A 14,837-nucleotide genomic window follows, 5' to 3' on the forward strand; every position below is an offset into this window, starting at 1 on the left:
ATTGGACATTCAAAATTTTCTTTAAACAACAGCTAGTGCATAGCACACCAATTTATCTACTTCAACCTTTCCAAATATAACAAGCATTGACACCGCTTTGGGAGTCTTAAGTTTTTAATTTTAAAAATTCAAACCAAGAATTCAATGTGTGGTAATCTTAAGCATCGGTGTATATACTGGTTTTTCAACGAACATGCTTTAATGTAATTAAAACTTATACTCAGACATTAATAACATGGCAAAAAAAGTATATACATAAAAGCACCAACTGCAGTTCTTCACCAGTTCTTGAATTCACCCAAGAAAGGACATTGTATGTAAGTCAACTTTACCGAAGTACCAGGAATATTTCTTGTCATTCTAGTTAATAGTAACTAGCTTTCACTTACTGGATACAGCTCAAAGGGAATACTGTTAGAAGCACATGACTGGGCAATAAATATGATTGCTTTTTATTTAAATTATAATTTATTGAAAGAAAGAGAAAAACAGCAAATGATGTCGTTGTGTTTTTATTTAAATCACGGCAAAAGCTGACATTTTGTTCATTTTGTGCATACCTCAACTTTGTTAATACTTAGAACGTTATAGGTCACATTTCACACAAATACATTTCTAAAAAATCTTTATCTGGCCTGTAACAAAACTGAGGGTTCGTGTAACAGAAAGTCTGCTCTCCATTTAGTTATAATGGTTAGGGTTAGCCTGGACTAAGTGGATCAAAATCTGGAGCAAGGCTAACCTATACAAAAATGAATGGGAATAGGACTCTTTGTCATGTCACACCATACAAATGCTCATATTAATACTCACGGAAATGTAAATACAACTAATGCATTAGTCACTTGAAAAAGATGGAGCATATTAAATCATAACTAAAATGCTGCATAGTATTAATGACCAAATTATCTTGTAAAGCAACAAAAGCAGACATCATTGTACATCAGGTCACAATATAATACAGTTGAGAATAAGTATAATGCCAATTACTACTTCTTATGCATTGAAAAAATTAAAATCATATAATAATGTATAAAATCTTAAAATAATATAGTATAATAATATATGAAAGTTAAAGAGATATTTTAGTAACAGTATGCATAGAACAATAATACAGTGGAGAATAAGTATAATGCCAATCACATAATATATTGAAAAATTAACTATATTTTGATGAGATAAAAAAAAATCATAACAATCTATATACTATATAAAGTACTGCTTATTAAGCAATATTTTCCAACCATGTAAATAAAATTAAAAAAAAACTATTGATATTATTTACTAATAAAAATTTAGATAAAAATAATTTGAACATATGGACTCATTCTTTTTTAAGAACATCACAGTCATTTCTTTCTTCCAGCTGTCACTCTTACATTTATGAGCTTGCACTTGCAACCTCATGAAGCAATGCAACTTAGGCACCATTCAGAATAGGGGACTAACTAGTCCGGGAGTCAAATATGGCCATCCACTGCAAAGCTTGCTGTCTAAGACCGCATTCACAATGATTTGAGCCAGGCTTTACAAATCCTGGGACTAAATATGGCAGACGTACATGAAAGGAAAACTGCCTAATCTTTTAATAGTCTCTCCGCCTCTCACACGCCTCTCCACACGTCATCCCTGTGGGGTACAGTCATTAAATCTCGGCTCCGTTCACCGTGTGGAAGCTACCTGAGAAAAAGAAATGAATTGGCCTGTAGAGCAGCTATGAATTGGGATCAAAATTGTGAAAACACCCCCCCTTCCAGTTCGATCAGGCGTAAGGAACAAGGCAAACATCAGTATCAGAACGAACTGCGCCCTCTGACGAGACTGCATATGCAAAAATTCTGCCCTCCTCCTCCTCCGTCTACTGGGGCTAGGTATCTCCGTGAATATCTCTGGTGACATTATCTCCGTAGATAGCCGATTCATTGCTGCTCTATGGGCCAATTCATTTCTTTTTTGTCTCCTTTTTGAAAGATAACAGAACAGAAGAGCTTTTTTCCTTCGATCGCCTCCATCCGCCATGCTTTCTTCACCTCGAGTTTAATTGATGAACATGCGCACTTAATATTTCTCAGGTATGTTCCGCATGGCGAATGGAGCCGAGATTTAATGACTGTACCCCGAAGGGACGACGTGTGGGGAGGCAGGTGAGAGGCGGAGAGACTACTAAAAGATTAGGCGGTTTTCCTTTCATGTATGTCCGCCATATTTAGTCCCAGGATTTGTAAAGCCTGGCTCAAATCGTTGTGAATGCGGTCGTATAAGCTAATAGGCCCTGAATAGATATCCCATGGGAAAGAACTCAAGTGGGTTGGCCATATTTGACCCTTGAACTAGTTAGTCTCCCATTCTGAATGGTGCTTAATATGAAACTTTTCTCTTTCACAAAAAAGTAAATCGCCCATAACGCATGCAGTTTCTAACTTACTTTTGATATGTGGAGAAAACTGTTTCTTGGAATGTATTCAAATATCTATTAAGTACCCAAACTTAACATCAGTTAATTTACTGTTATGACTCATTTTTTTTTCAACTGGGAAAATTATCAACCTTTCAGATAAATCATATTGGAATGATTAAAAACCATATTCTAAGTAGCATGACATTACTGTAGAGAACAGAAGTACAGGGAAACCAGCTTAAAGGGATAATAACTCTTTTTATGAGATCTATATTTCACAATAAAAACATTGTGAACAACTCAAAGAAATATAATATATTGATGGATTCATCAACTATTGTAAGTATGTGAAAATTGTAGTTTACTCCAGGAAAATTCCATTTTTAGCCAAAACAAAGAGTTATTATCTCTTGAATTGCTATTATTTACAAGGAATATTCTAATTACACGCATTTATGACTAAAAGTGCAGTCAGAACAGCAGATTAACAGACCTGTGGATTAAATATGGCTGACCCACTTGAATGCTTGTTGCCTTATCCCTGTGGGGGATCTTTTGAGTATCTGATCAGGAATAAAGTGGTAAGCGTTAAAGTCGTTCACCATATTTGACCTGCGGATCTGTTAGTCCGCTGTTCTGAATGCACTCTAAAAGTACACAGTATCTGTAAAAGTTAATAATTTTTCCCACTGAAAACTGCATTAGACCTGTTGGGTGAGGCACATTTTGTAAGGAGTGACTTTCCACAAGGAGTGCTTGATCACTGCAAAAATTTGATTTTTCAGTAGTATCACAGGCATATTCGGTGGTAAGACAAATATCAAACAAATTATAGACTACATTTACCAGGATGCGAAAACCTATTGGTTTACTTAGAAGTTCTTTTTATCCATGGAAATGTGTTAAAATTACCTTAGAGATGGAGTCTTTGACTGCCAATGTTCTATAGTTTTTCTCAGTTCTATTATCCTAAGTGTTTCGCTACCACTGGGAGGTGGAGGGTTCAAATTAACACTATAGATTAGGTGAAAATGATAACTTTAAAGCACTGAGAAAGACTACAGATGAATGAATAAAGCACTCTAAACTTGCTACTCAAAGATAATTCTATTGATAACATCTTGAATTGCCAATTATTTTTGACGGAGAAAATAAATCTTTCTATCAAACAAAAATAAACTGACGGTGCAACTGGGCAGCCTTGTGAAAGTTTCTCGTCACAAACTGTGCTCACCATAAGTCAGTGATATGTTGACACTCCACGGGTTGGAAAATATTAAAATAATGACTCTACCTTTTCATTGGGGAAAATTCTGTTTTTTTAAGATTGATAATTTTAGAATCATTAAAACATATTTCTTTGTTACGTCTGTGGTGGTTTGTTTGTTTTGAATATTCCTATAAGGTACACGTAGTATGCTTTTCAGTTTAGCTGAAACTATTCAATACAAATCTTCTTATTTCAAGACTTTGACTTTGAAAAAAATATAGTATCTGTAAAACTGTAAACTTTTCCCCACTGGAAAGAATGAGCCACTGCTCTACCTTGAATATAAATATAACCCAGCAGGGTATAAATAATTCTTCCTTACAAATAATTCAATAATGACACATCCTTGGCAAAAACTTACCCTCTACCAGGGCTACAGATGGACCTTTCACTAAATATTCGCATACATGTCTCTGGTTGATTCGAGACAAAATATTACAAAATGTTTCAGATTATTAGCTAAAGACAACTGGCAGAGCAATTAACTGCACTGATTGCTGTCACAGGGACTTGGCAGTTACTTCTAAAGTGGAAGTGCCCGAGACATAGTTATATAAAGAATTACAAGCCATGTAATCATATTTGAGCTTTCATCACAGGGTCACAGTGCAGAGAAGTGCCATCAATTAACTAGTGACATGTCTTTGAGTATCTAGTGAAAAATCACGCAGTAGCCCTGGTAGAGGGTGGCAAAACCTAACCTTATGGCTTACTTTGGGATCAGTTTAGTAGTTCTGGAAAACATCCACTGCTTAAAAGAAGTGCATGTTACATGCATGAATCAAGTTGAGTTCACACTTTTAGACTGACACTGCATTATGTCTAAAAGGTCTATATTCATTTGTTTGTAATTTGTATTTAAAGCAGCTTAATTAACATATTAGTTAATGCCAAAAGACACGACCAAATGCCATGCATGTTTCCAAAATGTATAACATAAAATAATTTAATATAGATTTCTTTACATAATTTTCAAAAAAAAAAAAAAAAAAAAAAAAAAAAAAAAAAAAAAAAAAAAAAAAGAGGACATTTGCACATTTTCTTATTCTTCTTACTTTCTGGGCTTTATGGATTGGAGGAATAAGTAGGTCAAATTTTTACACAACCAGAATTTGGAGGAGGATCAATGTGCTTTAAACCAGAGGCATTTTCATATTAAACCCCATCAAAATACACTCCAGTATATGAAATAAATAAATAAATAAACAAATAAATAAATAAACTAGTGGATCAGAGAGGCGATACTGCCTCCGATTATTGTACCACCAGCTAAAGTAAGAACATTCGTGAAGAAATCAAAAAAAGGGACACTACCTCCAGTGTAGTGCTTGACAAGCTCTTCAAAATGCAGTACATAAGAGTCCTCAAGTGTAACATCTTTTCATAATATAATAAGTTAGGTCTGTGTAGTTTCTGAAAATCGGCACAAATACCCTTTTCTTTTTTCAAAATTCCCATTAAAATTTTTTGGCCTGTTTGACCTTGAATTGAAGGTCAAGGGTCAAATCCAAGGGCATATTTGAAATCTCCACACATGACTTTTGATCAGACATCAACACAAATTTTTCCAATAATTCCTTCAGTTTGGGAGATCTTTCGGATTTAATTTTGCAAATTTTGGAATTAAATCCAAGAGATGGGTACGCAGGCTCTTGTAGTCTAGAAGAAGCAGCAATAGTGAGATGGTGGCGGAGCCGGCAGATACAGTGGATGAGACAGGTTGGAAATAATACCATGTGTACTGCCAGCGACAAAGCTGGTGGTACAATAAATGAAACAAATTCAAGAACGTGTCATAGCTGTAAGGAAGAAATATTTTCCCTTGTTGTCATCTAGGACTCAATGGGTATCGAGTCTTAGTTGTCATCCAGGTTTAAGACCGTATTGCATGTAATGTTCACAAATTATATTACTAAGCTCTATTAGTAACATATCAAATACTGCTTTCGCTCTATATGTTATACACTATTATCATCAACTTTACAATGAGGTTTAAAAATGTCACTATCATACAAATAACTTGAAATATCCAGGATAATTTTCAGGGTGTAAAATGAATTAGATTTTTGTTCTTATAGCTTATTAATAACTTTGTCACTTTGGGTTTATCAGATCAATTTGCTTCATTGCATTGATGTGCTATCAGTGGAACACAACTAAATTGGGTCAACATGAATTAAAATATCTGATTTGATATTTTTTCATCTTTTTATGCGGCAAGCTACAAATGCCACCTTACAATTTTGTAATAAAAATAATAATAATAATAAAGCTGATATGTTATTTTTTTATCCACATGCAAAAGTTCCTTCAAAAGGATTATGCTGGCCAAAAAATCCCTTATGGAAAATTACTATGCCAACACAGATATATTAGAAATTTTATCATCTTTAAAAGCATCCTATCCAAGATTCTCCTACCAAAACAAATCATCCTCAAAATAAAAGCAACTTTTTCCGACTCACAAACCACTGCTCATCTTGTCCCTGCACTTAAATATGATGTTTTGTACCATTTTTTTAATTACTAAATAATTTGTTCTAAATGTTTGGCCAGTATTTTAGACGTGGCCACTGTCTCTAGACCACCTTTCTGTACATTTCAAAAGGAAACATCAACCTTAATACTTTTGAGGTGTTTTAAGGTATAAACAGATTCATTAACAATTGGTAAGTTTGGGGAAATATTGTTGTTTACCTAAGGAAAATCCATTTTTTGGCCAAAATGAACAATTATTATGCCTTTAAATATCATAATTGTCACCACTATTCACTTTATTGCTCTCCAAACGTTCATCAGTGTATGCATACACAGGTTGAAGCCCCTCACTTGTAGAGGAAGGATTTTCTGCTTCAAAAGTGTTTCTGAAACGATTATGCGAATTCTGTCTGTTCTCGTCAACAATGGTGTCCTCGTTATCTGGCTTGCTTTCATTTGGTCGAACATCCTCTGTTCTTGCATTAGAAACTGATGCACTGTTGATGCTGACAGGACCTTTGCGTGGAGTCTGCGAATCCAGGTCCTCATTGTTGACAAAGAATGTCTGGGACTTGTACCCTACCTGCTTGTACTGGTCACCTGGTGAGCTGGTGTCAGACTCTCTGGTCCTTGACGGGGATGGGTTACTCTCTTGAATTGGTCGATGATAACTGACACCGTTACTACTGCTGTGCAGCGACTCAGAGGAGCTGACATGTTGCTTCCCTGAAAAAAAAAAAGAGACAAGGTATCACTGTCTGATGTGAAATTTCAGTTCTACATCAAAACACCTGCAGATTGATTTGTTCCCAAAGGAAATTTAAGTGTAAGTCTTATATAAAAAAAATAATAAGAGAGAGAGAGAGAGAGAGAGAGAGCAAAGCCACCAGGAGCATATACTAAGTATAGAAAAGCAATCTTCTGAAGATACCACTTACCTGATGGTGCAGGTTGGCCTGAGGTGGGCCCAACATCTTCTACAAGACAAAATCAAGCACAAGATAAGATGATTTGTTTTGTTTTTTGTTTTGTTTTACTCAATAATTAGGACTACTGTGAAGCTGCTACCTTTCTCATTATCAAAAAATTCAAATGTTATTAAACATATAATATAATATAATATAATATAATATAATATAATATAATATAATATAATACATTGTTACATGGTCATGAATATTGACATGCTAACCACTAGGATATCATTACTTCTACCAAATGTTATCGTAAAAATCGATTTACTCATCCAATTTGGACAGTCAGTTTTTCTTTTTCTAATTAAGCTCTCAATCTGGATCGATCTAACTCCCTGGGGGTCCCACTAGATTGCAATCAACTTACCGGCTTAAGTGTCTGTCTCGCCTACCGAATAAGTATAAATAACTAAATTTCTCAGCTTGCCAATGCAACTCACTGATTATATAACTTTGGAATCTCTGGGGAGCACTAAAAGGCTGATTTCTCCACTTCAATTGATGGCTTCAAGAGAACGATTTAGACCAGTGTCAAAATTAATTAGAACTCTCAACAGATAAAAACTGGCATTCATTCGTTAGATCTAAGGTTTGTCTAAAATGTGTGTCTGGGATTTCATAACATCAGCTCCGTTTTCAACTTACACATGCTTTAGTTAGGCTAGGGGGTCTTGTTGAACTGGAAAACTGGTTTATTTTGATATCATTGGTAATTCAACAGATATCGCTTATTTTAGGCGCATTCTTGTTGATCCCAAAGAGGGCTCACGAGTCAAGCTGTTTACACATGTCCATTTGTAGTGGACTTCTAGTTTTTAAGGTATATAGATCATGTTGAGAACACCAATTAAGCATTATATCTCATTACATAACAATTACATAATAAAATAAGGATATGAAATGAAAAGCAGTTGAAATAAGCTTTCTATTGATATGTAACATGTTGGTATATCTTGGTCGGTTTAGAAGATAGATACCCCTGTTAATTACCTTAAGCCGGTCAAGTTGACATCAATTAAGTTAGAGATAGATCGATCCAAATATCTGTGGGAATGGTCCCTAAAACTACATAAACTTCTCACTGTCACTGAGCATCCCACATTTCCACGACCAGGCACACACTAACCCTGCTGTCACTATATTTACCTGATGGTGCAGGTCGACCTGAGGTGTCAACATCATCTACAAGACAAAATCAACCACATGCTAAAAGGATGTCACCAACTTATTTTGTTTTTATCAATAATTAGGACTACTGTTAAGCTGCTACCTTTCTCATTATTAAACAATTCAAATGTTAACATATAATATAATATAATTTAATATAATATAATATAATAATACATTGTTACATGGACATGAATTTTGACATTCATGAAGTGGTCGAGATCAGTCACATTACCACACAGCACAGTGACCTTCTAGCTGGGGAGTATAGGTTATGGTTTTTAATGGAAAAGGCCTTTCACCAGGGATACGGCCTGGGTCCTTCTGCTTTTATGTTCAGCGTGCTAACCACTAGAACGTCTTCACTCACCAAATTTGGACAGTCAGCTTTTCTTTCTCTAATTAAGCCTCATAATGCAATATTATGTGTTATTCACCCTCCTTTTAAGCTTTGTTACAATAACAGAGCAATGTGAATATTAACTGCACCAGTATCAGTACACCCTTCAAAGTATCAGATGCAACACCACTCTTGCCTAGTACGCAATGTGATAGTGATGATTCTCAGCGGGGTTAGAAAGTAATGCACCTCATCTCAAAATTTGTTCTGAGGTATGATATTGTAAAATGCATACTGACGCAGACCTTGAAAACGGGTGGTGTGGTCCGATCTACCAGTGAATTCAGGATCATTGGGTGCCGACTCTGGTAGTTGGGTAAGCCTGATCGACTTTCAAAATGCATGGGCTGCATTCAGAAGACCGAATCCTATTCAGAGCATCCATCAAGGCTTATAACAAGGCAGCAGCATAAATAGAAGTAAACCCTCAACTGTGTCAAGATTTCAAATTCACGACCATGTAACAAAAGAGTTAAAGACTGTGTTTTGGGCATCTAGACAAATTTTTTGTCGAGATGACCTCAACCAAAATCAATAATTGTGTAATATGATATACACACTGTAATATAACAAGTTACACTGCCATGCAATATGATATCGATTTATATTAGCAGTGTATCAAATTGCTTTCTAGACTGACACAATAAAACAATATACCTGATTGCCCACCAATTTCAATGTCTGTGAGGTTGGATCCAACTGTAGAGGTAGCATCAGGATTCCTCCTCATCGGTACACACTGCTGGATGGTCACATACAAAAACCCAACAATTATTGATAGACCAAGTGGTATACCAACACCTAGCCCTACAGCCAGTCCCTTATCCCATTCCACAGGAGATGATAGTGTGAATGCATCTACTGTGACAGCATCAGTTAGCTCTACTTCCCAATTCCCTTCATCAGGAAATGATTGTGTGGGTGCATCTATTGTGACAGCACCATCACTGGTACTGCATAGAGAAACATCTGAAAAGAGAATTTGTTCCACTTTTTTTTAAAACTAGAGGATCAGAGAGGCGATACCGCCTCCAAATATTGTACCACCAGCTGGAGCAAGCGCATTCGTATAGACCCCCACATACACAAAATAAGGGACACAGCCACCAGTTTTGTGCTTGACAAGCTGTAAAAATGCAATCAAGAAGAATTTTAAAACTATTGCAAAAAATATATATGGTACAATCAAATTTAAGTTCTTCGTAAGGTAGGTCAAGGGTCAATTTCAAGGTCACAGTAAATTGCCAGTATATGACTTCCTATTCAAGTTCAAGAGTAACTATGGACCTATCTCTGTCAAGTTTGAAGTTAAAAGAGAAAGAAATTAGCAGAGTTCAGTTCATGATAAAAAGTAGGTCAAAGGTCAATTTCAAGGTCACACTTAGATTGCCAGTATAGGACTTCCTATTCAACTTCAATAGTAACTATGGACCTATCTCAGCCAGTTTTGGAGATAAAAGGGAAGCAAAATTTGCAAAATTCAGTTCATGGTGAAAAGTAGGTCAAAGGTCAATTTTAATGTCACATATAGATTGCCAGTATATGACTTTCTATTCAAGTTCAATGGTAACTAGGGACCTATCTCTGCCAGTTTTGGAGATAAAAGGGAAACAAAATTTGCAAAGTTCAGTTTATGGTGAAAAGTAGGACAAAGGTCAATTTAAATGTCACATTTATAATGCCAGTATATGACTTCCTATTCAAGTTCAATAGTAACTACGGACCTATCTCAGCCAGTTTTGGAGATAAAAAGAAAGCAAAATTTGCAAAATTCAGTTCATGGTGTAAAGTAGGTCAAAGGTCAATTTTAAGGTCACATTTAGATTGCCAGTATATGACTTCCTTTTCAAGTTCAATAGTAACTATGGACCTTTCTCAGCCAGTTTTGGAGATAAAAGGGAAGCAAAATTTGCAAAGTTCAGTTCATGGTGAAAAGTAGGTAAAAGGTCAATTTCAAGGTCACATTTAGATTGCCAGTATATGACTTCCTATTCAAGTTCAATAGTAACTATGGACCTATCTCTGCCAGTTTTGGAGATAAAAGGGAAGCAAAATTTGCAAAGTTCAGTTTATGGTGAAAAGTAGGTCAAAGGTCAATTTTAAGGTCACATTACGATTGCCAGTATATGACTTCCTATTCAACTTCAATAGTAACTATGGACTTATCTCTGCCAGTTTGGAGATAAAAGGGAAGAAAATTTTGCAAAGTTCAGTTCATGGTGAAAAGTAGGTCAAAGGTCAATTTTAAGGTCACATTTAGATTGCCAGTATATGACTTCCTATTCAACTTCAATAGTAACTATGGACCTATCTCTGCCAGTTTTGGAGATAAAAGGGAAGCAAATTTTGCAAAGTTCAGTTTATGGAGAAAAGTAGGTCAAAGGTCAATTTTAAGGTCACATTTAGATTGCCAGTGTATGATTTCCTATTCAAGTTCAATAGTAACTACGGACCTATCTCAGCCAGTTTTGGAGATAAAAGGAAAGCAAAATTTGCAAAATTCAGTTCATGGTGAAAAGTAGGTGAAAGGTCAATTTTAATGTCACATATAGATTGCCAGTATATGACTTCCTATTCAAGTTCAATAGTAACTACGGACCTATCTCTGCCAGTTTTGGAGATAAAAGGAAAGCAAAATTTGCAAAATTCAGTTCATGGTGTAAAGTAGGTCAAAGGTCAATTTTAAGGTCACATTTAGATTGCCAGTATATGACTTCCTATTCAAGTTCAATAGTAACTATGGACCTATCTCTGCCAGTTTTGGAGATAAAAGGGAAGCAAAATTTGCAAAGTTCAGTTCATGGTGAAAAGTAGGTCAAAGGTCAATTTCAAGGTCATAGTAAGATTGCCAGTATATGACTTCCTATTCAACTTCAATAGTAACTATGGACCTATCTCTGCCAGTTTTGGAGATATAAGGGACTAGATGTTATAATTTTGGAGTTACCATAATGTGCCTTAAATTTCGTACAGAAAAAATTAATTAAAATAAAGAAAATGTCATTTTGGTCAAAATTCTTGAAATAGGAGGTGCTCTGAAGTTTCAGAAGTTCAAATTTGATGAAATAATGTCATTTTTGAACACAAGTTGTCTGCTTTGCCAAGCCTTATGTTTTATTTTTCCAGAGTTCAAAATTTATTATCCATTACCGTACTGCACATTTTGCTTTTACCACCAATATGTACTTTTTGATACAGCGTAACTCAAAAACCGTATGGAATACAAAAAATCTAGCATTAACGGTTCCCGAATTAGAGACAGTTTTCAGTTTCGGTATCTTATGGCCGCTACTCCCGTGAAAATGCACCAATTGACCCCAAATTCATGGTGATGAAAGATGACCTGAAGGGTAACACTTTCCAATAAAATTATTGGTTAAGTCTGTGTGGTGTCTGAATAACAGGGAAAAAAAAATTTTTTTCGTAAAAAATTTCATTTTTTTGAAAATTTTGGCCCATTTGACCTTGAAGTAGAGGTCAAAGGTCAAATCCAAGGGTATATTTGAAATCTACACATATGACTTTTGGAAAGCCGTCTATAGAAATTTTTCCCATAACTCCTTCCGTAGGGTAGATAATTAGCATTTAATTTTGCCATTTTTAGACAAGGGTGCATTGCAATGAGTGCCACACCCAGACCCCAATACCGACAAAGCCCAAATTTTACGTGGAACGAGTTGAGATTATAGGTGACCTAAATCCATGAGATGGGTACGGGGGCCCTTACCGTCTAGGAGGAGAAGCGGTAACGGTAGCCGTCCGGCGTAGCCGGCAGAGCCGGCGGAACGATCCGGACGGGACCGAAACCATGTGTACCGCCAGCGCTAACGCTGGTGGTACAATTAATATTATGATAAGGTTTATTTGGGTTAAAAGCTGAAGGACTGTGAAAGTATTCTATTCACACACGTACTTGAATGAAGTCAAAAGTTAAAGATGTGTTGGCTGCTTTCATTAGGTCTGTGAAAGTTATCTTCAAGAGTTTCTTAATTGAAAGTAAAAGAGATAAACACGAAAAAAATGTTATTTTGGCTAGCAATATGTAACAAATATCTGATCGAAAATTGAACAAAGCAACATTTTCGATTTTGGAGCCGAGACAGCAGTTCTGTTGCTTTGACTTCATTCAAGTATGTGTGAATAGTATACTTCCACAGTCCCTCAGCTTTGAACCCAAATAAACCTTATCATAATATTATGTTATTTCAACTATCATGGTTTAAATTTAAGTCTATTTATAGTTTAAAATCCTCAGTAGTAGTGTAAAATATGACTGGACATATTGAGTAATCTCCACAGTATCTACATACAGAAGATGACCACCTTGTTTCAAAAAAGCTTTTGTTTTTCCAGTACTTTAAATAGACAAACATGCTAAGGGTATTGTAAGCCTTTATTAGATAGTATATTAGTAGATAAGGAGCTTTTGGCAAAGGCTAGCAGCATCCTTAGCCTAAGGCACAGATAAATATTTAAATATAGATGATCAGAAGTTTAGTAAATGCCACCATTCATAAGGAAAACTGTTACTAATAATTAATTTTTCCATTTCAAAATTCCCAGGGCACTCTGGCAGTAGGTACCTATGACCCTTCAAGAAAAACACACACACACACACACACACACACACACACACAGATTACAATGGAATCTACTTAGAGACTGAATCTATTAAAGGAAACACACATTTGTTAATATGTGCATTTACATGTAAATAGAAGAATTGGTTGAAGCTCCATACCTTGACTGCATTTGTTATCCATCGTTTCATTGCCCTCGATCAACATGCATTCGCAGCTGGAAAATAAAGAACATGTAATTAAAGAAATTGGTTTTGTCATAACAACACTGCAGACAGGGATGTCGCCTCTTTGTTATATTAAAAATAATAATAAAAAACAAAACTGTCATTATTTATGAGTACAGAAAATGAACAAATTGACTTTTGAGGTAGAGTTCATTGCCTCACATAATCCTCCCTTCTCACTTCAGTGTGTGTGTGTGTGTGTGTGTGTGTGTGTGCATGTGCATGCATGCGTGTGTTATATATTACATTACATTACATTACATTACATTACATTACATTACATTACATTACATCATATTAAAAAGTATTTTTTTCTCACATCTGATCTCACCCCCATGGATTCCCAGAAAATGAAACAATCATTTTTCAACAACAGAATGAAAATCTACATTAACTAACGAAATAAAATCATATTAATCAATTCTCACTGTTATTTGATAGCAATTTTATCCACTTTATTAACTTACATTGTTCTTTTTTTGCAGGGTTTATTGTCCTCTTTGTCTGAAAAATAGCCCACACTGCACCATCGGCAACCTAAAATATACATGCCACTATCAGTAATATGTGCCACAATTGAGAGATAAAACTGAATCTCATTTGTTGAAAAAATGTACATTTTCACTTAATATTTCAGATAAAAGATAAGCTAATTTTAAAAATGAAAATTAAGAAATAAAAAAATTCCTACTATTTCCTTCAGGTTCCTGTCCAACAGGGCATATGTTTTCAATGCATGTATGGAAACCAGTTTCTTTGAATCCCTCCAAGCATGTCCCACATACTGACTTTGTGGTAGAGCTCCCTCTAATGACATATTCCTTGTGGTTACTCGTACAATTCAAACTGAAAGAAAATGAACATGAATCATTCATCTTTATTTACCTAATATGAATTCATTGTCAATTTAAACAGTTATTACTGCTGTGGGAATTTATACTGTGCATTCCACGTTAATAAATGATTTTAAATGATTTATGATTAAATCATAAGTGAAGTATCTAAATCTAATGGTTGTCTTACAAGATGTAGGACAGTACAAGCATCAGTCAACCCTCCACCATTCCCTTTTCACCCACCCTTTTTCTCTTGTCTCTTATACTGCACATACAGGGGCGGATTTAGGCCGTCTTCTGGGTCTTCCGGAAGACAGTCAGATTTTCAAGTTTACATTGACGGATATCCAATTTTTCATGTTGGAAGATGGTCAAAATTAGAGGGTGAATCAACAAAGATAATTTGGAAGACTGTCAGAAAATAACATATGTAAAAAAGCTGAATCCTTTTTAATTGTCATTATCAGGGATGGATCCAGTGATACTTTCTGACAGTCTTCCAAATTT

The 14,837-nt window shown here is 35.3% G+C and overlaps 1 protein-coding gene across 1 annotated transcript; it reads right to left on the bottom strand.

The window, feature by feature from the left end:
• Nucleotides 1–496: 496 nt before the first annotated feature.
• LOC106178293 (uncharacterized) lies at nucleotides 497–14,347 on the bottom strand. Its single transcript, XM_086995052.1, has 7 exons — nucleotides 14,186–14,347; nucleotides 13,962–14,031; nucleotides 13,429–13,484; nucleotides 9,345–9,656; nucleotides 8,267–8,302; nucleotides 7,085–7,123; nucleotides 497–6,872 (listed from the first exon to the last, which is right to left on the bottom strand). The coding sequence occupies exons 3-7, from the start codon at nucleotides 13,472–13,474 to the stop codon at nucleotides 6,412–6,414; spliced, it is 894 nt and encodes a 297-aa protein (XP_086851178.1). The 5' UTR covers nucleotides 13,475–13,484; nucleotides 13,962–14,031; nucleotides 14,186–14,347; the 3' UTR covers nucleotides 497–6,411.
• Between the last annotated feature and the right edge of the window lie 490 nt (nucleotides 14,348–14,837).

The sequence above is a fragment of the Lingula anatina genome, chromosome 9, assembly GCF_051362555.1.
Source record: "Lingula anatina isolate TDL-2025a chromosome 9, LinAna3.0, whole genome shotgun sequence".
Taxonomy (NCBI): Eukaryota; Metazoa; Brachiopoda; class Lingulata; order Lingulida; family Lingulidae; genus Lingula; species Lingula anatina.

Bases quoted from the DNA above. Each gene is read 5' to 3' on its own strand.
- LOC106178293 (XM_086995052.1), bottom strand. From the start codon at position 13,474: ATGTTGATCGAGGGCAATGAAACGATGGATAACAAATGCAGTCAAG. The intron at 8,303-9,344 runs GTATATTGTTTT...TTTGTCTTGTAG, and splicing joins TGAAATTGGTGGGCAATCAG to ATGATGTTGACACCTCAGGT. The intron at 7,124-8,266 runs GTAAATATAGTG...TTTGTCTTGTAG, and splicing joins AGGTCGACCTGCACCATCAG to AAGATGTTGGGCCCACCTCA.